At 50.9% G+C, this 24,339-nt stretch overlaps 1 protein-coding gene across 19 annotated transcripts in view; it reads right to left on the reverse strand.

The window, feature by feature from the left end:
• Positions 1-5,984: 5,984 nt before the first annotated feature.
• MAMLD1 (mastermind like domain containing 1) overlaps positions 5,985-24,339 on the reverse strand; it is a 113,525-nt gene continuing 95,170 nt past the window's right edge. For 15 of the 19 annotated variants that reach the window (XM_081564651.1, XM_081564646.1, XM_081564639.1 and 12 more), the window contains 2 exons: positions 9,424-9,508; positions 5,985-8,167 (listed from right to left, as the gene is read on the reverse strand). In XM_081564651.1, coding sequence (XP_081420777.1) covers positions 7,065-8,167; positions 9,424-9,508 — 1,188 coding nt within the window. In that variant the 3' untranslated portion in view covers positions 5,985-7,064. Of the gene's footprint in view, positions 8,168-9,423; positions 9,509-15,616; positions 15,861-24,339 lie in introns of all 19 variants that reach the window. The other 4 variants (XM_081564656.1, XM_081564655.1, XM_081564657.1 and 1 more) reach the window with 1 other exon arrangement.

Below are 24,339 nucleotides of genomic sequence, written 5' to 3' on the forward strand. Positions count from 1 at the left end.
ATTGGCTCTAGTAATTTTCTGGTAGAATCTTTAGGGTTTTCTACGTAGAGGATCATGTCATCTGCAAACAGTGAGAGTTTTACTTCTTCTTTTCCTATCTGTATTCCTTTTATTTCTTTTTCCGCTCTGATTGCTGTGGCCAAAACTTCCAAAACTATGTTGAATAGTAGTGGTGAAAGTGGGCATCCTTGCCTTGTTCCTGACTTTAGGGGAAATGCTTTCAGTTTTTCACCCTTGAGGATAATGTTTGCTGTGGGTTGGAGGGGAATTTGGGGAAGAATGGATACATGCATATGTATGACTGAATCTCTTTACTGTTACCTGAAACTGTCACAACATTGTTTGTTAATCAGCTATACCTCAATATAAAATAAAAAAGTTTTTTCAAAAAAAAAAGCATCCCTCTACTTTTAAAAACTGTTTCCCCCCCAATATTTGATTTTGAAAAATGTTAAGTCATCAGAAAAGTTTGAAGAAATGTATATTGAATCCCTACAGACCAACCTCCTAGAGTCTACGATTAATACATTTTTCTACTTGCCTGATCACACCTCTCTGTCTCTCTACCCATCCCATTACCAATCCATCAAGCATCTTTTTAAAATGTCTTTCAAAGTCAGTTGCAGACATGAGTAAACTTCACCCCTAAGCACTCCAGCAAATCATTAACTAGAGTTCAATATTTGTTTAAGGTTTTTCTATTTTAGGCAATATGTTTTTAACAGCGAGCTGTCCTGATTTTCAGCAAACCATTCTCTGAGTTTTGGCAATGCATACACATGTGTTACCCACATCCTTAGCAGGACAGAGAACTGACCATCGCTCCAGAAAGTCTCCTTGCCCCCCTTTTCAGTCAATCCCCATACTTGCTGTGAGGGTCCCATTGTTCTGATTTTCTTCACTTCTGATGACTTTTATCTATTTTAACACTTTGTATAAATGGAATTATACAGTACCTGTGTTTTTGAGTCTGGCTTCTTTCTGGCAGCATAATGCATTTGACAAGTGGCCAAGGAGTATCCCTCTGTGTTGATGCTGGTATTGCGTTGCATGGATACAGTGGAGTTGCTTTTATCCCTTCTTCTATTGATAGACACCCAGGTTGCTTGCAGTTTTTGGCTACTGTGAATGATATTGTTATGAAATTCTTGTCGGAGACAGTCTACTACTTTTATTTGTAAGTATTAAGTAAATCACCTTTTGTCTGTCAGCTGTTCCAAATCTTTTATTTTCCTAAATTTGTCATTTATCATCTGACTTTCATGGTGTTTTTTCTGTATGCAAGTTTCAAAATTCTGTGTGGGCAATTTTATCAATTTTTCCTTTATGGCTTCTGGATTTCATGTCATGATAGGAGGAGCTTGATCTACACTGATATTATGAAAATACCCACCCTTGTTTTCTTATAGTGCTTTTATGGGTTCTTTTCTCTGTTTTAATCTTTGAATCATCTGAATTTATCTTGATGTCAGGAGGGAGGTAGAAGATCCAGATTTATTGTGCAGATGGCCAGTCATTTTTTCCAGCACTGTGTATTGAGTCTCCCTTGCTGATCTGAAATGCCACTTTGCTATTGTCTTAATTCCAATATATACGTTTATCTATTTTCTTTCCACTGACTCATCTGTCTTTTCCTGTGCCAGAGCCACATTGTTTAAAATACAGTAGCTTCACGATACATTTTAATATCTGATAGTGCTAGAACCCTTTCTGGAGTCTTCTTACTTAGAAGTTTCCTGGCAATTCTTGTCTTGTTGACCCACTAGATGAGTCACCTTGAATCACTGTGTCATGTTCCAGAAAGGAATCCTGCTGGGGTTTTTATTATGATCACAGAGACTTTGCAGATGGATGTGGGGGAGAAACCCTATCTTTCCAGGATACAGAAAGGACGAGAGAAAGACAAACAACATGGATGACTCCCAGGTCTGGACTTCAAGAACAAGTGGATTTGAGGCCCTTAGCAGGATGTGGTGACCACCTTCCACTGAGCAGAAGGCTTCCCAAGCTTGCAGGGATCCTGAGGAGTTCACCTGAGACCTTCAGAATTGGAGATGTCCAGGGGAAGTCCTTAGGGAGAAGCAGGCCCTCAACACCAGCCACCCTTTTTGGAGTCCATCCTCCAGCCAGAGTGGAGGTACTGGAGTGACCCAAGGCTTCCCTTGTGGAAACAAGACAGACTCCAGGGTCCTGCCCACCTCGGTACCCCAACTCCTCCCTCCCCACCTAGCTCACTGGGCCCTAACCACTGACTTTTTCCTCCTTCCTCCTCAAATTGGTATGTGCTCTTTCTTTTGCCGGGAACATCCTTGCCCCAAGCTCTTTGTATAGCTTGTTCCCTCTCATCCTTTCATCTCAGCTCAGATTTCACTCCCTGAGAGTGAAATCACTCTTTCCTGAGTGTTCCCACCAGCCCCACCACACTGGGGTCTCTCACTCTCTGCCCCTTTTGTGTTTCCTTTGTAGATGTTAATGCAACTTGTTGTGATTGTCTTTGCTAATGTGTCAATCATCTGTCCCCCTGTCAACCTGGCTAGGCTACATGGGCCAGTTATTTAATCAAATACTGATGTGCTGCTGTGAAAGTACTGTGGAAATGTGGTGAACATCTACTGTCAGCTGATGTGAAGTAAAAGATAATATCCTGAATAGTGTGGCCTCAGCCCATCAGCTGAAAGGCCTTAAGGACAAAGCTGAGATTGTCCTGAGGAAGAGAAAATTCAGTCTGTGGATTGCAGTGCCAGCTCCTGCCCGAGTTTGCAGCCTGATAGCTCGAAACCCTGATAGCTTGTCCTGTGGACTTCAGACCTTAGACTGGGATTTACACCATTGGCTCCCTTGGTTCTCCAGTCTTAGGAACGACACCACAGGCTTTCCTGGGGCCCCAGACCAGAGATCATGAGACTTCTCAGCCTCCATAAGTGTGTAGGCTGATTCTTTTTGGCAAATCAATCTCCTATTGGTTTTGTTTCTTTGAAGAACACACACACACATACACGCACACACACACACACACACTCGTAATATCCTCCTGGTACTATTCCTGTGCATGACCTTGACAGATGCACTCGCTGGTTTACTCCATGAGGCTAGGGACCATATCTGTCTACCTGCCAGTGCCTGGCACAAGCATGCTTGTTGAATCACAGAATGGCCAATGGCTTGTGCTTCTCCCAAGTCCTGTGTCCACCGCCAGACCCCTGACTTTCCAGACTGAAGGGGGACCGATGAGAAACGGACCTTCAGGGGCTGGAGCCTGCTTTAAGGGAGGATGGAGGCCTTGGGGTCTCACATACCTCTCTGGCAACCTCCAGCATTTCCCCCGGGACCGGCCTCAGAGCTAGAGAGCAGGGTGATGAGACAGGGTGCGTAGAGAGCACCTCCCCACTGGTGACTGCAGGTCTTCGTGCAGCCCTGTGGGGAGACCTCAGGCCCCACCTACAAGATCCTCCCAGCCCTCCCAGTGAAGGACCTGCACAGGCAAGGGGCCTCCAACCAAAGCTGTGGTCTGAAGCAGGTTCAGGGTGAACTCTCCTTGTGGGGGTCATCGAGCAGCATCCAAACGCTTTCATTCTTTCTTGCCCAGACACACCACGCTCTTTGTGGCTGGGCTGTCATGATGCTGAGATGCTTGGAGGCTGGATGCAGGCTCGAGAACCTGTTTGTTTCCCGGGGAAGAAACTGGAGGAAAGAGAGCAAGGGAAGAAAGCCTCGCAGGTGAGAGGAAACAACAGGAGAAAATGGACCTCAGAGGGGAAGAAGCATCCCAGGGGACTCCCAGGAGCCAAGGGGCAGTGCTGTTCTGGAAGGACCGAGAAGCTTCCATTGGGTTTATGGCAGGGAGGGAGTTGGCCCTTTGGCCAGCGAGCATACTTGGGAAGGAGGAGGACAGGAGTCAGATGGCTCTGGGCTGACGAGAGTCAGGGGAGGAGCAGCAGGGCATCAGAGCTGCAGCTGGATGGGCTGAGGTGGGTGAAGACCTTTGCACATGGCCCAGTTCAACCCCCTTGGGAAGAATCCAGCAGAGAAGAGGCTGACAGTGCAGGGGTGCAGGAGAGAGGGCAGCTGAGCGATGGCACAATGGTAGGAGCTGCCATCTCTGGGCAGGAGTAACCTGGGACAACCACCGCTAGGAGGAACAGGCTGGAAGGGCCTGCTGGGGCCAGTGAGGCCAAGCAGGGTCAGGTGGCAGGAAGTGCTGGGGGGTGCTATCCACACTGGCTCAGCCTTGAGGTCAATATGTGATTGGGATGGGAAGTTAACCCAGCTCAGGGGGCCAAGCTCAGCTTTTATTTCGGGACTCTGAAGGCTGGCATAGCTGAGGAGGCTCTGCTGCACTGGCTGGCCTTCAGCACCCCAACTGGTTGGCTGTGAGCAGCAGTCTGTGGGCAGGTGGGTCCTGCTACCCCTGGGCCCACTGGGGTAGGGGACAAGAGAGGTGGGCCCAAGTGCCCCAATGAGGCTCTGAGGGGCAGCCGGGGCCTGCCTGGGGCCTGGCACCACTGGGACACTTGCGTTAACACAGGGGGAACAGAAGCCAAGCCCCTGACATGGAGTCGTGATTGGAGCTGTGGGACACTCACAGAACATCCCCATTCCCCAGATCTACGAAGAGCGCTCTGCAGGAAGCAGGAGGGGCTGTGTGAGCAGGTGGGTGGACCACTGGGGCTTTGGGCCCTGACTGCTTCCACCATCCCTCTGGCCCACAGACTAGGGATTTCTGCCTCCAACCCTGTGGATTTTTGCCTCCAGTAATAGCCATTGAGAGTGGCAGGTGGAGGCATCTCCTTAGATGCTTCTTCGAGCATTTTAGTCTCCACTGGACAGGACAGGACAGGCCTGCCGCATTGTACCTGCATCCCTCAGCCCCCAAAGTCATTCTGTTGGAACATCCTGTACCTTGACGATGAGTAGGTCTTCTCTCTGCCAGTTATGGGGCTAAACGTGTGTCTTCAATTTTGGTTACACGTGATCCCAGCTGGTGCTTCAGCTGCACTTTTACAGCACATAGTGTGTGCAAAGGGGTCCCCAACTCGCTTCCTCGCTGCCTTTGGGGAGATGTGGTTCCATATGAAACCTCCGCTACCTATGCACCAGGTCCTGGCACCTCCTGGGAGAGGCACAGGTCCCATCTCTTTAGGATCCGCTTCAAAATGGGGCCACATTTCAGTGAAACTCTGTAGAAGCCACTTTCTTGCTGCGAGGGGCTGGCCCTAGTGTGAGGTGACAAGAGCCCTTGTTTTCGTGCAGCTTAAACTGGAAACAGCCTGCAGCCAAGACGGTGCCAGCAACTGCTGGTGGGGAGGGCGGGGAGAGGAGGAGGCCGAGCGGGGATTGGGCAGCAGATCAGGATTGATGGGTGGGCAGAAGGGGGCCCCAGAGGCGGGGGCCCAAGCTTGAAGGGGGCAAGATGGCGGCGCACCTCCTATGCCCCGTTTGCCCAGCGTCCCAGACCACCAGGCTCTACCCTCTGTAGTGCTCAGGAATATCAGGGTTGCCCTTAGTTTAGACCTTGGGGGAAGGGCAAGGGACAGGGAGGGGAAGGGTGAGAACACCGTTTTCTCCTGGGACCACGCCTTCACCAGAGTCTTCCTGGATCTCTGTGTGAAGTGATGGAATTTCAGTCTCCAGGTCCCCGCAACCTCTAGCTGCTCTATATGGGTAGCCCTTATGTGAGAGACTTTGGATCTTTAATTGGCTGTCACTGTCTCAGTGGAAAGTGGATGGTGGTGGGGAACTAGCTTCTCAACGCCCGCCTCCTCCTGCCCCCTGCCCCTAGTGTAGTCAGTCGTCTTAGCAGCTTCTATGCTGTGATGTGAGAGGATCGCGGTGCAGGCTAAACAAACTCCTCGCCCCTCTCCTCTCAGTGCCCAAGCATCCCCAAAACAGGGAGCACCATCAGAAAGAACCAAAGACACCAGCAGGCTTAACTGACATGGGTTTGTAAACTCTGAATGCTCCCTGGAAAAACGAAAACACAGAGGTACTTTTCTCTTGTTTATTACAGAACGAAGAAAAAAAAAAACACACTTGCTTGAAACAGATGCCAGATTTCAAATGCAGAGGCGAAATACCAGGTGGCAATTAAAATGTCATTACACAGAGTCTGGACACTGACAAAAGTTTACAGGACAGTGGGTGTGGGTTTCCTGTAACAGACACATACATGATGATAACTGCAAAGAGAAAACATCAGAGACAAAACCCAAATCAACTATTCATGTTTACAGACTCATTTTTTCCCCCAGACCACAGAGCCGTACATCAGAACAAATACTGAAAGGCTTTAAACCAGGAGCATCTTGCCTCCACCGTGCAAGGTGCCCGTTAGAGTAGTGCAAACTGTCTGAGTGATAAAGGGTAGAACCCTCAGAGATGCCCAACTCACAAAATCTCTCTTTGCTTCTCTCAAATCTCCAGAACTCTCTGCCTCCTGGCAAATAATTCCTCTGCAGGCTACTTAATGATACAATGGCTTGTGCTGTAACAGGCTCATCAGGAAAAAGCTAGAAGATGCTGCAAGGTTTGCAAAAGACATTAAGAACCACACTGGGCGATAGAAGTTTTAGTGGAAATGGGAATAGCTAGCCAAGTGAGCTTCTATTTGGCATTTGTCAGTTTGCACAACACCTCTGGTCACATCCACCATTGCATCAAAAGCGTAAGCAACTCAGCCACCTGCTTTGATAAGGTATGGCTGGAGTGAACAACACAGTCTGCATATTTGAACAAGGTAGAATACACACGGACAATGGCATAATAAACACAACTCTGCTTAAACAAAAGCCGTCGTCTTAATTACAAACTCACAAAACGCTATATAAACACTTCTGTCATGAACGTTTAGGAAAACCATGTACAAAATTTTCAGATATGTACAGGTAGCTTGAAAAAAATCACCAGATTCCCATTTTGTCACAGGTAGAGAGAGGGATGGGTGTGGGCTGCCGCCCCTCAAATTGTAATGAGGCAATAAGCATGTGGCTGTGTGGGGCCAGTGGTAAATTTGCTATGGACTCACACCACTCCCCGGGGTGATGGCCACGTGGAGGTTTCTAGGGCATTTAAAGCTTGTCGGCATTCTGGGGGACGTGGCCTGCACTCTGGGCCTCGGCACCCTCGTCAGCAGCTTGGTCTTCTAGAGTGCCACTGATCAGCCTCAGGTTGCCCACCGATTCTTCATCTGAGCTCTCAGTGGAATCCATCATGAAAGCATCGATCAGATCCACTTCAGAACACTCAGGGAATGAAATAAGATCGTCCAGTAGTGACTGGGACGACAACTCAAAGGGGCTCCCTGTTCTGTCACAGGGACCCAGGGACTGGCCAGCAGCCACGATGGAGGTGGCGGCGGCAGCAGCCACAGAGCTTGGTGGCTCGATGGCCTGGATGGGACTCTCAGGCCCGAAGCTGACCACACCTTGCTGGAAGGACTTGGTGGCATATGGTGTGGGCACGGGGCCCTGCACTGGGCTCTGCCTGACACTCTGGTAACTCTGGTTGCCCAGCAGGCTGGAGCTGCGCTTAGTGGGGGCAGCACCCACCTTCTGGCTACATCTGCCTCCTGGTGCCACCTGACTAGGGGATACAACTTCCTGCTGCAAGGGAAACACTGGGGCTTCCAGGGAGGTTGTCACAACAGCCTTGGCAAAGATGGCACTGCTACTGTAATGCTGCTGCATGCCATGAGCTGCTTGGCTCTGGGATGGCTCCCTCAAGACTGAGGTGTGCAGAGATGTTGCTGCCACCACCCAGGCAGCGCTGTGGAACACGGTGGACACTCCTGACACATGGGGCTGTCTGAGCTGGTAAGGACCCGGGGCCTGGCTGTCCAGGGGGCTGGGATAGAATCTAGGCAGAGGCACTCCCACAGGAGCAACCCTGGGCATCCCCATGTGCTGGTAGATGGGGCCGAGGCTGCCCACGGGGTTGTGGCCCAATTGTGACGATGTGGGAAACGAGGGGCTGAAGCTGAAAATCCCCTGCTGCCTGCGGGGGGTTGATGAGAGCATGCCTGTGGTCTCCTGGCTCTGCTGCCTGATGGGTGAGGCCATTCCTGAACTCAGACTGCTATGAAGGAGCCGAGCTCTGGGTGGTATCATGCGCTGGCTGGGTGGGGGGCTTGCCTTGGTCCGGCGACACTTGGAGATGTCTTGATCTTGGATGGCTACCGAAAGAGAGAAGCGGGAGTCAGTTCCAAAGGTGTCTTCCACTTGGGCTGCAGGGGCCAGTAGGCAGCTACTGGCCCAGCACTGACCTCTCACCTCCTGCCCTTGGCTCCTTCCGAGCATCCTCCTCTCCCCTCGTTCCTCCACCCTCAGCCTGGACTGCAGTTCTTGGGGGAAGCCCTCCTAGACCCCCCAGGTCTGTGCTCACAGCTCCCCTCCACCCAAGAGTAGATCACATTGGACTGAAAATGCCCGTAGATTTTAAGCTCCACGAATGGTGTCTGGGCCTGCTTTTATAAACCCCATACAATCCGTACACAGGCCTGGTACCACCCACCCCCTGAAGGGTGTCCATCTCTTGACACTGGCCTGGAACTTGTCTGCTTGGTCCCTGTGGCTAAGGCACACCTGACATGCCACTCCAGCCTGAACAGGTGGGGGCATTCAGCTGGTATCAGGCCCGAAGGAAAAGGGGGTTTTGCAAGAGAATGGAGGAGTGATGGTGCTATGATGCTGCCAGGCTACAACGAAGATGCTAAACACCCGTTGGAAGGCAAGCAGTCTCCTCCGAGCCCCAGGCAAGAATACCCCTGTCCTGGCCCAATGTCACTACTGGCTGGGAACAACTGCTTAACACGTCTCCCAGGCTAGTTTGGCAGAGATCATCTGTAGTGTTTGGCTAACAGCTGTATCCTCAGCCAATCAATGTTGATTACATGTTTGAGTCAACCTCTTCAATCAAACCGGAGAAGGCAATGGCAACCCACTCCAGTACTCTTGCCTGGAAAATCCTATGGACAGAGGAGCCTGGTAGGCTGCAGTCCGTGGGTTCGCTAAGGGTCGGACACGACTGTGCGACTTCACTTTCACTTTTCCCTTTCATGCATTGGAGAAGGAAATGGCAACCCACTCCAGTGTTCTTGCCTGGAGAATCCCAGGGACGGGGGAGCCTGGTGGGCTGCCGTCTGTGGGGTCGCACAGAGTCGGACACGACTGAAGTGACTTAGCAGTAGCAGCTTCAATCAAACTGATTTCAGAGTCATTAAGACTGAGCCTTCAATTGAGACTCTACTTACACTTTCCACGCAACAGATCCAACCAGGGTGCCATGGAAGTGCCTCACAGACCTACTCTCTTTTCATCAATGCTTTCCAGAATCATCTCAGTAACGGTTTATGCTGGAGGGAATTCTCCCCCAACCTCACACAGTCTCCACAGCTCACCCCTTTGAGAACATGGACTTTTAACTGTTTACCTTGAAACTGACTCATCCGTTGGGCGATACGTGAACTGTGTTGTTCAGGGGTCATTGCCATAAGACCTGATCTCTGCTTCTCTCGCTAAGTAGAAGATGAAAAAAGAAGTGTTAGATTTGGGCTACCAAGAAATTCTAGCTTTGGTGTCGCTGTGTGGGGACTCAGGACGTGGCTTTGGTGTAGCAGAATGCATGAGTGAACACACCAAGACACACTCGCATGCATGCCCCACCCTCCCAAGCAAAACTCCACAGGAATGGATACAAGTACGATTCGGCACCTGAGTTAAAAACCAATTGCGACAGCATAGGATGGGGTGGAGACACAGAGCTAAACAGCAAGAGCACGGAGAGAAAAGGTTTAGGCATTCTCGATGTCCTGCTCGGGATGGGGCAGCAGTGAGATGCAGTCACCAAAGGAGCAAATGTGACATTAGGCTGCATTAATAGAAGCAGAGTATGTAGAAGGAGGAAGGTGACAGTCCTACACTCCTCTGCCTTGGCCAGGCCAGGTCTGCAGTGCTGACAAGAGTTTGGGCAGGCCAGTCTCAGGGAGACCCAAACTGGCTGCACCCAGAGGACACTAGACAATGGGGCTTGGGCTCCCGAGCACGTGGGCAAAGAATGGCTGAACCAACTGGAGATGTCAGGGGTAGGGCAGAGCAGCCTCTGGGCTATGTGGTGGTGGGTGCCCAGCCTCTCCAGGGCTGTCATGGGGGAAAGGGCCAAGGCTCTTTCTGGGTGGTCCCAGCATGAAGAGCAGGGGTGATCACTTGGTCAGATGGATGCGTTGCCCAACACCCGGAGTAGTCACTCATTCCCAGCTTCCCTTCGCTTTGCTGATGGACTGCAGCATGGGTGATGGGAACGGGCTTCCGATCTCCATCTCCAAGCTGGGTGGGCACAGAGAGGAGCCAAGCTTCAGGGCTGCAGTCCCAGCCCCAAGTCTGGGAGCTCCTTGAGAGGCCCGCCACCAGAGAGCCAGCTGAGGGCCTGCAGAAGGCATAACTTGCGCCAAGACCCTCAGCCCTTTGGTGCCAGGCTGTGGCTGGGCCCCGGGTCTGACTTGCAGTCCATTGCTCACCCGCTGCCGTTTCTCTCCCCTTCTCTGCTTCCCCGTGTGCCAACATCCAAGGCAGCCCCATCAGGGAGCACACCTCCCTGAGTTTACTTAAGAACTGTGTCCCCCACACCCCTGCAGACGCCAGAAGAAGACTTGACTGGACAACACAGGCTGCCCGGGCGGCCTGCTTCTCCGCTCTTGGATGGCTGGTGTGGGAAGGGGCTGGGGTGGAGGGCCAGCACTTGGGAGAGTGCCCGGCTCCCAGGTCTGGCGGCAGTTCCCGGCCTCAGTTCCTGCCAAGGCAGAGGATGAACATGAACACGTGGCAGTGGGCGGACTACACAGCGAGCAATTTCAGCATCCTGCCCTTAGCTTGCTTCCTGTCCAAGCTCTTGCCTCCCTTCCCCTGGGGCGGCCCTCTTCCTGCTAAAGCATGCTGTGGGGGAGGGCAGGACCTGAGGATCACAGGGGTCATAAGACCGCCAAGGCCATGCCGCTTGGAAGTGGGGGAGCTGGGGGGTGGGGGTTGCTGGGCTCTGTCTGAGATGCTTAGGGTGGGCAGGCATTTCTGAAGGCAGCTCTCACCTCTGGTCTGCCCAGTCACCCTCCTACTGCGCCAGGAGATCCGGGCGGAAGATCTACGGCCCCAGCTTACTGATGTGACAGCTGAGGCTCATAGAGGGTCAGTGACGTGCTCCAGGCAACACGGCTGGGTAAGTGCAATGTCTCCTAACTGCAGGTCCAGTGCTTCCAACTCTCTAGCCCGCTGCTTCCGGGACTGGCTCCTGGGCCCTCTGTCTACACAAGCTCTAATTCTGTCTACACCAACTCTAACTCCATCCCCACCGGTTGTTCCATTAGGTTCACCAAATGACACAGTTGTACAGGGTGGGAGAGGGGCAGGTGGCGGCTACAGAGGGCGACGCAAGAAAAAGCAGGGAATGACGACGATGGGCCCAAGAGTCCAAAGGGAAGGAGATAGAGAGGAAGACATCCCCAGGGCTTGGGAAACCAGAGTGAAGGCGAGGCTGGGGCAGGGGTCAGAGTGGAGGAAGTGGGCAGTGTCTGCCAGATGACAGAAAATGCTTCTTGAAGGGTCCCGGGTTACAGGGACAGTGGGATGTTGGCCAGCGTTCATCCAAGGAAGCAGAAAAATCCAGAGCATCCAAAGTTGAAGGAAAAGTCTGGTCGGGGCCACAGAAACTCCGAGTCCAAACAGAAGGGCCGATGCTGGCCATCCTGGGGTGTCACTGTCAGGCAGGAGCCTCTTCATGCCACTGGGGCATGGGGGGCCACTGCCAGCCCTCTGCTCTCTGCCTGGTCCCCATCCCTGGCAGAGCAGCCAGAATGTTCTCTCCAGGCCCCCCAGGAGGCAGCTTCCTTTGTTTTGCAGACAGAGGCCCCCATCCTTTGTTCTCAATCAGTGTGCTCCAAAGATAAGCCCCAAGAAAACAGTTGTTGCCTTTTGACACTGACAATTAGAATCGTTGGAAAATGGAGAAAACAGGAAATGACAAATGTTTTCAGTGACCCGGAGGAAGTGATGGCTGAAAGTGGCTGCTTAGTGATGGACACTCTGAAGGATGGTTACAGAGGAGCTCAATCAAGCACTGCTTTTCCTAGGACTGCGGGTGGTTGTCATGGCACTTGGGATTGCTGTAGCAGGTGACACAGACAGGGCAGCGGCAGGTGGGCCCTCTGGGAGCCTAGGTGTGCTTCCCCATGTTGTCCCCGGAAGGAAGGAAGTCTCCAAAAGAACGTGGGCCCAGGCTTCTCCTTCTATCCGGCCAAGGGGCCACCCTCAGAGAGGCCTCAACCAGGATGGTGATCCAGGAAGTCCTGGGACTGCTTTTCTAGAAGCTTCATGCTAAGGCCAAGGAAGCTCTGGGGCTCATTTGAGGCATAGTGCTCCATCCAAGTGTGCTAGGCATAGGTGGGAGAGACAGGCGCAAGGCTGGCCCGAATCCCCCACTGCCTCCCAACACAGCAGAACCCAACACACAGCTACCCAGGAGGCCAGGCCGCCCTGTGGGCCTCAGCCTTCAGCCACTGGGGGTAGGGGTCTCTTGTGAGGCCCCAAGCAAGCACCCGATGCACCCTCTCTCCACTGCAGCCCATGAATGGTTTCATGACAGATTCAACCCCTTCATAAGGCTCATGGATACATTAATTGGGTGGGGGATGGGACAGAGGCAGAGGATTGGCAAGACCCCCACGTGGATGCCCACGCTGGCTTCCTGGGCTTCAGGCGGATTCAGCCTGAAATTACTTGGCCCATGATCCCCAGGAGGAGTGTGTTCTGACTGGGAAGGACTTCCAAACGAATAGCCCTGACAGATGAGGGATGGAGTCTAGAGAGGGAAGGGGGTAAGGGAGAGAGAGAGAGAGGGAAGGAGGGAAGGGGGAAAAGTGGGGGGCTGAAGGAGGAGTGGAGGAGGAGAATAAAGGGCTGTGTGTGGGGGTTTCTTTTTCCAGCATCGGGGCGCTCCTGCCTCCTCCCCAGCAAATGTGCCCCTGAGCGCCATGCACAGAGCAGCCTGCAGGTAGCAGAAGACACGCAGCTCTGTGTTAGAGGCTCAAAGGTTAAGGAGCTCCCGCGTGTGGGCAGCTTCGTTCATTACCCCACTATGAAAAGTACCTTCCTTGGTAGCTTTTGTAAGCCAAATTTGGAAACGGCTCACCGACTCTTCTGACTTTTCCTTCAGAATGACAGGAAGACAGCATTCTACACGGAGATCTGAGTTCTAGGGGCTCCCACAACCCCCCTGGAGGGGGACTTCTCAGACCTGTGGCCCATGAAGATGCTTCCACCCAAAGCCCTGTTTGAAGGGCATGGATGCTCTCAGGCTGACACTGTCCTCAGGTGTCCTTCAGATACAACACGGGCTGCCCACAGTGAATGCAGGCTAGCTTCACCATGTCCTAACTCTCCCTCCTAACTCTAGGAGCCTGTGACTCAGTTTCTCTGGAGTGCCTCCAGATGGGAGTGCTGAGGGAACCCCGGAAGCCAAGGCCAAGGCAGGCCATACCTGCCGTTTCTGAAGGCCTCGGCTCCGTGCCCTTCCCTGCCCAGTGGGGGGATGGGGAGAGCAGCCTCACTGACTCTGGGGTCCCCAAAACAAACTGCTGGATCCCAGATGGGAAAAGAGGGCTTACCTGGTAGCCCAGTGAGCCCCCGTGCCATCAGTTGACAAACACGTCTTGTGGGTCTACCACGGGACCTAGTGGGTCTACCATGCACGGGGCTCTGTCCCAGCCCTGGGGTGGTATCGTGTGTGTCTACTCTCAGGAATGTCACCATGGAGGGAGAAACTGACAAGTAAATCAATCAAAGGAAATCACAACCGAGTGAAGGGATGGGGAGGGGAGGCATGGCAGAAACCCGGGCTCGGGGCTTGAGGCCCGAGGGTCCATGGGAACATGCGGGTGTAAGGGTGTAAGACAGGAGAAAGCTGAGGGTCTTTCTTTGCCCCTGGGGGCCCCTGGAGCAGGAGCCAGGGACCTCCCCTCGGTGATGGTGCTGTCCTTGGGTTGGATCCAATCTGAAGTTGCCATTGGCAACTTCACAAAAATCACTGCTGTTGAAAATGACCGCCAGAGAGCTGAAGGTCGCCTTTTCTCCTCTCCACTTTCTGCCTTTACAGTTGACTTCTGACTCCAGGCATCTCTCCCGGAAAGGCCAGGCTTCCATGCTGTGAGTGATCTGGCGGCAGAGGAAACAAATGTCTTTGTAGCTCGCCTCTCTTCTCCCCCGGAGGCGGGGGCCTGCATCCTCCACCTCACAGAAAGTCTGGCCTTCCTGAGTCCGGGCGGAGCTGTAGGTCCTGTCCCTCCAAGCCTTCCCCCCCCCCGCCCCCGCCCCAAGGCGGGCTCAACTTCCATAGCTTAATAGTGAGGATCTGAGGGCCAACATTCTGCCCTGCCCTCCACTGCTGAGTGGAAGGGTTGGCTTTGAAGAGAGATAACATGCTGGGGAAAGGAGTTCTCAACATCAGCTCACTTGAATTTGTCGTTCTTTGCCTTCTGGGGACATGGAACACCAGGGTGGAACTCAGAGACATCCTAAGTGGACGATGTCCCCATTCATTTTTTGCTAGTTCTCTTTCCTTGGCAGTCTTGTGCTGGACAAGCCGAAGAGCACTGTGACTCTGAGAGCACACAGGAGAAGGGTAAAAAAAAAAAAAGAGAGAGAGAAATTGATAGCCCTTGAATGGAAAGCACTGCTTGTTCCTGCGGGCAGAGAGGCCTGTGGGATGGGAGAACAAGGCCACGTGGATAGAAGCAGCATTTCCAATAAAGGCCAGAATCCCAGAGGTCATTTCAGCTGGATGAGCATCTTCTGATCACTCTCTCTCAGCAAATGCTCCTTTCTCTACTTTGCTCTGCAGAGAGGGCTGACGTCCTGCACACACTGATACGTCACGCACCAGAACAAGTCCATGAGCCAAACAAAAGTCTCTGCAACGTCTGCTCGGACACCATCTTGCTGTCATGACTGCTAATGCAACTCCTTAGGATGAGTCAAGCCATTTCTTCCAGAATCTGGAGGACGATGCAAACTCACAGCCCTCTTGGCCAGGCCTGGCCTGGCTTTCTTCTGGCTGCCCTCCTCGAGTGGGGCCATCTGACTTCCCACTTCGTGAGGTACACACGAATCCCAGGTGGGGTCAAAGAACACCTCAGGGTGTGGAGCCCACAGCAGATGGCTGGAGAGGCAGCTCCCAAGTGCCTTCCAGCTATGGAGTAGGCAGGCACGGTGTGGGGCAGGGGGGATTTGTAGGTCCAAAGGCGCAGGCCCTGACCCCCTCCAGTTCACAGTCTGGTCACAGGGACAGACAGGCAGAGAAGGAACTGGGGTATTGGATGGCCAACAGCAGGGAGGGAGTAACTGTCCCTGGGGCGATGCCCACTTAGTTTCCCTCTGCTGCCTTGGGTGGTCTCTCTGCCAAAGACTGACTGGGACGCAGCAGAGAAAGCTCTGGACATCTCTCCTAGGTGCACAGAGCTTTACGGGCTGGGCTGTCACCTCCTCTGTTCCTCCAACAACACTGTGAGGCAGGTGGGCAGGCTGAGCAGGGGACTGTGCCCAGCTGACAGATGAGGAAAGCGAGGCTGGTGGGAGTGACTTACCGACAGCGTCGCAGCTAGGCAGTAGTGGAGCGGGCACCTGCCTCCAGGCCTTCGGATCCCAGCCGCCCCAGGGCGCTGCCTCTGAGGTGCTGTACGAGGAGGTGACTCGGGCCAGCTCATGAGCAAAGGAGCTGCTGGGCAGGAAGGACTCACTCCCCAGGGCCTGGCAGGACGGGGGCTGTCGCCCGAGGCTGACCTGGGGGGGCCTGGCTTCCCCAAGCTTGCAGGCTTTGTCTACATGAGTCTACAACAACCATTGAAGAGTCTGTCAGCGGCGTGGCCACGACTTGCCTCTGACTACTCCTGTCACTGCCCTGACCGCCTAGAAGGGGGTCATCTGGGGCTTTGATTAGACATACCAACTAGCCTGGACCAACCAAACCCAGCAGCTCTGCGCTCTTAATTGTCTTGGGTCACAGACTCCTCCAAGAAGTCTCTTAAAAGCTATAGTCTCTCTCCACAGAAAAAGCACTTATGCTGGTGTCTCTCCCTTCCCAGCCCACCAACATTTTACATATAATTTCAGGGGTTTTCTGGACCACTTACTACCCAACCATGGGTCTCAGTTAAGGAGACTCTGCCTCCATCAGTCACTGTCTGGTTGGAAATGGGCATCAGGCTAGGTCAGATAGCTGGTTCCTCAACAATGCCCAATCCCAATCTGTTCCCATGCTCTGCCCCACAACAGAGCACACCATTCTCCACTGGTCTGTAGGTACATGTGTGTACATGTGCTGAGTAATGTGCACATCTAGGCAGTCAGGCAGGAATCTCCCAGCAGCCCTGAGCTGCAGCCCTCAGGCACTTCACCCTGCCGGGGCCCCAAGGATTAGGGACTTTCGTGTGGGTGGCACCTTATAATGTTTTAGAAGACAGAGATTTCATCTGAATTGAACATCTGACCCCATTCTTTCAGCCAAAGGCAATTAAAACCGTCACAACTTGATATCCATGTCAGAGGAAGCCTCAAGACTCCTTGGAGGTGCTGAGGGAACCCTGACCTCCTGCTGAACACCTGGCCATGGGGTGCCCAAGACGACCAGGGGAGCCCGCCCTGAGGAGAAGCTCTTTGTACGTGAAGCAGCCTCTTCATTCACATGCTTTTCATACCTGAGCTTCGAGTGATCACCCATGTCTATCAAACATCCCAGTAGACAGGGAAATATTTATCTCCCGATCCTCAGCTAAACATGACTAAGTGCCTACAGTGGGCAATTCTCTGTGATGGATGACAAGACACTAGATATTTAGATGCCTCATCTGAATTGAATTAATGGTAAAAACTGCCACCACTGAACTGATCAAGCATTTACTATATACCAGGCACTAAGTCAAGTGCTTTTGATCCTTGGTCTCACTCAACCCTCAAAACAGCAATATGTGAGGCAGGAACGATTACTGTCCTTATTTTACAATGAGGACACAGAGGCCCAGAGAGGTTAACGAAGTTGCCCAAAGTCACACAGCTAGTAAGTAGCAGAGGAGGATGCAAATGCAGGTTTGCCTGGTTCTCAAGTCTACATGGAGTTTGGCATGGTGCATGCATGCATGCATGTATGTGTGATTAGCTTGTCATGTGGAAAACAAGTCTGAAATGTAGACAGTGTTCAAATGTGCCATTAAGAGAAGTACAGATCAGGTTTTACAAGGGGGCCCCGGGGCAAAATTTTAAGAACAAATTAGGCCCAGATGGTAAAGAATCCACCTGCAATGTGGGAGACCTGGGTTTGATCCCTGGGTTGGGAAGATCTCCTGGAGGAGGGCATGGCAACTCACTCCAATATTCTTGCCTGGAGAATCCCCATGGCAGAGGAGACTGGTGGGCTACAGTCTATGGGGTCACAAAGAGTGAGAAATGAGTGAATGACTAAGTACACACACAAAGATGGGATTAGGAAGAAAATCCAACTATTTTGAGAGTTTTAGAGATGACACGCCTCTCCCTAAAGAAATACAAAACCAAAAAACCGCACGGAATATGCTTAGCAACTGAACTCAGTACACGTGGGAGAGAAAACGCCTTTGCCATTCTGACGATATACCCACCACAGAGGGCCCGGCACCTCCCCACTTGGGCGGGTGCATCAGTGCAGAGCCAATCTCACTGACCACCTGCAGCTTTACTAAGTCAAGCTCCAATTTGTCCTTGAACCAAGGTCATCTGGGACATGAGCAGAAACATTACTCTCTACAATGGACTATTCTTTGTGCCCGCATACTGAGCACCTTGGTAATTTAAAACACTGTTTTATAGCCACGGAGGGGTTTTTGCAATCCTGATATGCAACTATTTCTAGAGGTCTCATTCCTTGCCCACCAGATGACGACACAGTCGGAAAGCAATGAGCGGGGCTTATTTGTAGGGAACTGAAGCATTGTAAGCTTTTGCTCAGGAGTCCCTGGTAGCTTCATGTGACTGGTAGGATATTAGTGACGGGTCAAGAAGCAAGACCCCTCATCAGCAGGAACATACACTCCCAGTGCCTCGGTAGTTCAGCAGGCAGAAAAAAACCTGCCGATGGCACATGGAAATTACCATCAGCAGAAGATGCCCCAGCAGTGTGGGCAGTTCTGTTTCAACAGCAGTTGGGAACGGGCCAGCAGCCACCCATTCACATGGAGCAGAATGGGAGCAGGCACTTGGCAGACTAATGGGATCCTTGGTTAAAAAAAGAAAGATATAAACTAGATGAGATTCAGTCGAGACTCTGATTGACAAGGAGCTTTGTAGCTGATGTTCATGCATCTTCTCTGTTTTATTTACTTTGGCAAAGAAACCTCTGTCCCACACTCTGTTAGCAGGAGGCCCAGGTTCCAAAGAAAAGGTAGTAGGGATGTTTCAACTCCTAGAGATTTCCACACATAAGGTAAACCCATCTCTCTCTTAGGAATCACTGAAAATCTCAGAAAGCAGGTCAGTCCATAACTGGTGGACAATGATTACTACCTCTTGGATTGGCTGGTTCCACGTGATTCCAAATTTCAGAGAATCAGACCCTGGGATGAATAGTGTCTGATGATGGTGCCCAATTTCACAGAGCTCACACCCACTGGGCCTCCCATGCTACAGAACACGCTAGAGAACCTGCTGGAAAAAGGTTGTCCCTGGGTATCTCCAATGGTTTGCACATACTTACAGCCCCAAGCACATCCTGTAAGCTCTATTATTAGGGTTCTTTGCCCCTGGGCCTCCCATCTTCTTGGCAGCCAGGTCTCCTGCCCCATTGTGTCCTGTACTCTAACCTCCAGTCATACCCATCTCCTCGGAGCTCCCCAGACAGGCTGCCACGTGCATTCAGCCCTCTGTGCTCATGGTCCTTAGGGGCCCTGCATGTCCTTGGAGATCCACCCTGAGAACTCTGCCTCTCCCTTGGAGAAGGAAATGGCAACCCACTCCAGTAATCTTGCCTGGAGAATCCCCATGGACAAGGAGCCTGGTGGGCTACAGTTCATGGGGTTGCACAAAGTCAGACAGGACTGAGCAACTAACACTTTTTGGTCCAGCGCCTATGGCTGAACACCTCCGACTGACTGAACATCCTTGTTGTGCCAAGTCTTAATCAAAATTAAATCCCTCTGGTGCCCAGACAGTGCCTGACATAGGCAAAGGGTTCAACAAATATTTGGAAAATCCAACCAACTTGACTCTGTTATGAGTTTGGCATGATGACCCAGGCACTTGGGAAATGATAATCTAGTGAAGGCTGTGCTAGCTTCTTTTTGGGATGAACATTAATGATAAACTGAGCCTTGATTCTCATTTTAAGCACATCAACTCATCCCTTTTCAATGCTGTCAGGTTAATAAAACCCATCAGCAGAACAGAAAACATAATCACACTGTGGAAATAACATCTGTTAACATATTTATTGGACTAACTGTGCACGTACACATATATTTGAGGCTGTCCTTAGTTTACAAGACAAGGAAGTGGAGATAGGTTTACCCAGGACACACAATGACAAGGCGGGTACAGACCTGGATCTGATCTATAGTGTGACTAAAACCCAGGGATCTGCTGGGTTTAGAAGAACAGGGCTCCTTCTCTGCACATGGAGAGAAGCAGCTGGGTGTCCTTCATCCACACTGGAGTAACTCCATGTTGTTGGCTATTCTGTGACCTCACCAGCGCAAATAGGCCCTGGTGTGAGAAGCTCAGACTATGACTGACCCCCACAGGTACTCAGGATGCTCTGCAAGAAGCAGATGACTGCTCTGGCTTTATCAATTACTAACTGGATTAGATCTCGGCCCAGTCTTTGCCATGGACGTGTGAAGGAGGTGCATGTGCATTAGCAAGGTTATAGTTGTTTACTGTAATGCCAGTGGCTTCTAGGAGCTTGTAGATTTCTAGACTTACTCATTCTGAAAGTTTAGGCAACAAATCCTGAACTCCTCCATTTCTTTACTGACCATGTAACAAAGGTGAACAGAGAGAGCTCAGAAGGAGGAACTGGAGACTTTGTGCATGTGCTAGAGGCTCTCAGAGGTCAAGATGCCAGTTAAGTCAACAGTGAGATGAATATGCTAGGGTACTAAATGCCATCCAGACAGCCCAAAGAGGGCAAGGCAGACCTGTGGAAGAAGCTGGATCTTTGAGCAAACTGATGACTGTCCCTACATGTCAAAGAGAAGTGACAGGAGACAACTTTGTAAATATGAAGCAATGCTTTGGGAAACCAAGAAAAGGTAATGTGAGTCAGACTTCTTGGCCTCTTACTTGCCATTACACTACTTGGCCAAATGCAAATGGGATTTCACTGTATCACAAGCATGCATCTATTGATAACACTACAAGAAGTTTTACAACTCTAGCCTGAGATTCTGTAAGGAATAGAATCCCAGAAGTTCAACAAACAGCATGTTCCACAGAATGTTGAGATGGGACTCAGCCTCCCAGAAGGAAGAGAACATGCTCTTCAATATGGCAGCCCCTGGCCACATGTACAAGAGCACTTCAAGTGTGTCAGGTGCAAATGAAGAACTGAATTCTTAATTGAATTTACTTTTAATTAATCAAAATTTAAAGAGCTACATGTGAATGCTGACAACAGTATGGAGAGTATAGCTCTTTGGCGTACTGGCTAAGAGTGCGGGCCCTGGAGAAAGAGGGTCTGGCCTGGGCTTGACTCATGGATTGAACACTTCTTAGCTATGTAATTGTGGGGAGGTTGCTTAACCTTTCTGTGCCTTCATATTCTCATCTGTAAAGGGGAAGTCATAGACATGCATCCTTCAGAGAGTGGTGGGGGTTACGAGACTTCATGGAGTTAACACACGTGCAGTGTCTGCATGTTATATTCTCTGAAGGTTAGTGATGATCTTAATTAACAATAACGCTTCCGCCATGTATCAAGAACTTTTCCAATATTCCAGGCACTGTCCTATGAGTTTTACATGGGCTAGCCTGGATTTGTGGGAGGAGGTTGAGCTTCAGGTCTTTCTATTCCACCATCTCGATCCACTCCTCCTAGAACCAAACACGCTCTAGGCATGGTCTGATCAATAGCTCAGCAGAGCTGTCACTTTTCCTATCTTTTGGTAAAATAGACTAACAACAATAATAAATGACAAAGATGATAATATTAGAAAGATTTGTTGATCACTGAATCTAAGGAACTGGGTTCAGCCCTTTCTTGGGGTCATTTCAATTAATTAATTCTTAGAACAATCTGAAGAGGGAGGCACTGTTATGATCCCATGGTAAAGCTGAGAAAACTGAGGCACAAAGAGGTTAAGCAACTAGCTCAATTGAGGTCACTCGTTAGTAAGTGCCAGGGCCTGGGCTAGAACCCAGACCTTGTCACACTACAGAGGCCAGGCCCTGAGTTTTGCTTGCTCAAATTGCCCAACTGGAACTTTTCCTAATTCGATATATAAGCAGACCCACAGGAAGAAGACTCTGGAGGGCTGCTATGCCTCCAGGAGTGGATCAAGCTGTGCCAGGGCCACTGGGTAGGCTGCTGTGCCACCCGGGTGTTCGTTTCTTTTTATAACAACTGTACCAAGAAATGAGAACTCCTGGTTGAGACATTTCTGTTTTGATACATGTGGTGCAGGGAGTGTGAAGTTCACTTGAGAGATTCTGCAAAAAACTCTAGGGTAGCACCAATCCCATCTCTTTGCTGGATCTAGGATTGGCTAGAATGGACGGGCTTCAAAATCAAGTTCCCTTCCTTAGTCAATCAAGTATTCAGAATTGGAAATTAACCAGTAAGTTCAACTGGTAAACTGCTCTTTTGCCTGTGTGTTAGTCGCTTAGTTGTGTCCGACTCTTTGTGATCCCATGGACTGTAGCCTGCCAGGCTCCTCTGTCCATGGAATTTTCCGGGCAAGAATAGTGGAGTGGGTTGCCACAACCTTTTCCAGGGGATCTTACTGACCTGGGATTGGACCCAGGTCTCCCGCATTGCAGGAAGGTTCTTGACCATTTAGGGTTTCCCTGATACCACAGTTGGTAAAGAGTCTGCCTGCAATGTAGGAGACCCCAGTTCTATTTCTGGGTTGGGAAGATCCCCTGGAGAAGGGAAAGGCTACCCACTCCAGTGTTCTGGCCTGGAGAATTCCATGGACTGTATAGTCCATGGGGTCACAAAGAGTTGGACACGACTGAGTGACTTTCACTTTCTTTACCATTTGAGCTACCCAGGAAGCCTACTATTTTGCCTAAGAAAGAGAAATAACTCAAGAAGAGGAAAAGGTAAAATCAATAATGTTTAATCAATCAAGGAATGAAGGAATAAACACCTTTACTCCTCCCCTAATACCCACAACATTAATTTCAATGAATAAGCCTGTGACCTATTAACTCCCTGGGGGAGAGAGTGGGTACTCCTCTGTGTCTCCCACAGTGCCAAACACAGAGCAGGTCTACAATACACTCTGACATTTAGGCACGCTGTTTTCTATGGGGCAGTTCTAAGAGATGACCAGAGCTGTGCCTGTTGGCAGTAACAATGGGTAATGGAGAAGGAAGACTGTGTGTTTGGTCAGGCTATGTGGGCCAATGGGAGTCACCCTAGGAGCAAGGTGAGGTCAAGAGCACTGCTATGAGAAACATTAGGGACTGGGTCAAAGGGTACCAAAACTCTCCAGAGGGCAGAGCCTCTGCAAGCCAGGCTCTGACAGCTTCTGGAAGGTTCCTATTGTTTCATGATGATGAGAGTGATGATGATAACAGCTACCACATATGAATAAAGGCAATGCGCTAGGCACTGAGTGAAACCCTGTACAGTTTTTCTCTCACTTAATCCCCATGGCAACCCTGCACGATGGGTACCATCATTATGCTCATTTTCTAGTTGAGGAAAAGAAGGTTCAGAGAGGCAAAGTAACTTGTTCAAAGTCTGAGTCAGAGCTGAAAGCTGAATCTGGGTCTGACCTGCTCCAAAATAAGAACTCTTAATTACAAATACTAAAGAATGCAATGTCCAAAGCATAATCCTTCTGCTTATGCACACCGAATCCTGCCCCCTGCCCCCTAGTGTCTCCCCATTGGCTACAGTAAGATGTGTTGCCAGGCCATGGGGTTCCAAAGGAGCCCTCCAACTAACCACCATATTCAGGCAACTGAGGAAGGGAGCGGCAGGATATCCTCTGGAGCTTTCCGGATTGAGACAGCAGATCTAATGCATGCATCTAAATTCACTCCCTTGTGAAGCCCCACTAAAAGTGCCATGAGAATTTGGTTTGGTGTGGTTTTTAAAGATACAACCCTGCAAGAACAAGGTGAATGCTTCAGGAGACATAGCAGCAGAAGCCTTTCCCAAGCTCTAAAGTAGCTAGACCAGGGTTAACTGACTCCACAGCCCCAGGGAAGCTGAATCACAGGCTGGCAGAGGGAAAGTGAAAAAGCAGCTTTGGTCTAAATGGCAGGATGTTCAGCAGGCTCAGGAAGAGCAGCCCCAGGTAGTCTCCAGCACTGGCAGGTGAAGTGGACATGTGTGGCCAACACAATGGGGTAGATGCCTGGATGACAGCCCCGCCTCCACATCCCTGGGTATCTGCCTCTCCTCCACGCTGGTGGAGGTCTGGCTTGACCATTTGTTGCTGAATTCCCTGCTCTGCCTTCCATATCCTGCTGCCTGGATTAACTGAGGACTGTCACTTCACCCCACAGAGACATTGTGTTGACCCCCACCTGGAAACTACAGTGCCTGAAGGTAGGCTGTGGCAAGCAAAGCAAAGCAAGACAGCACCCCAACCCCTTGGGCCATAGTTCTTCTGCCTATCAGGGGTCCTGATGGCGGTGGGCTCTACCCACACTCAGATCCATTGTGCCTTCAGTCACTGACTTCCCTAAGAGGGAAGCAGCTGCTTTCCTGGGAGCCTCTGTTAAATAGTGACACTAGGATCCTTTGCTGCCTATGTACCTAGACTGTGCTTGCCACTTGGTTCTTCAAAAAACCTGATTGCTTGTTGAAGAGTTCAGCAATACATAGTGAAACAAATAGAAAAGCAAGAGAACATTGGAAGCATGATAGTGAAGGGGCACACACGAGGTCTACTAGGGGGTTGACAAGGTTCTATTCCTCAGCCTAACCAGTGGTGACACAAGTTTTCACTTTGTTGTTGTTTTTCAGTCACTAGGTAGCGTTAGATTCATGGCAACCCCATGGACTGCAGCATGCAAGGCTTCCCTGTCCTTCACTATCTCCCGGAGCTTGCTCAAATTCATATCCATTGAGTTGGTGATGCTATCTAACCATCTCATTCTTTGTTGT

This window comes from Giraffa tippelskirchi, chromosome X, assembly GCF_054371585.1.
Source record: "Giraffa tippelskirchi isolate mGirTip1 chromosome X, T2T-mGirTip1v1.2.pri, whole genome shotgun sequence".
In the NCBI taxonomy this organism is placed as follows: domain Eukaryota; kingdom Metazoa; phylum Chordata; class Mammalia; order Artiodactyla; family Giraffidae; genus Giraffa; species Giraffa tippelskirchi.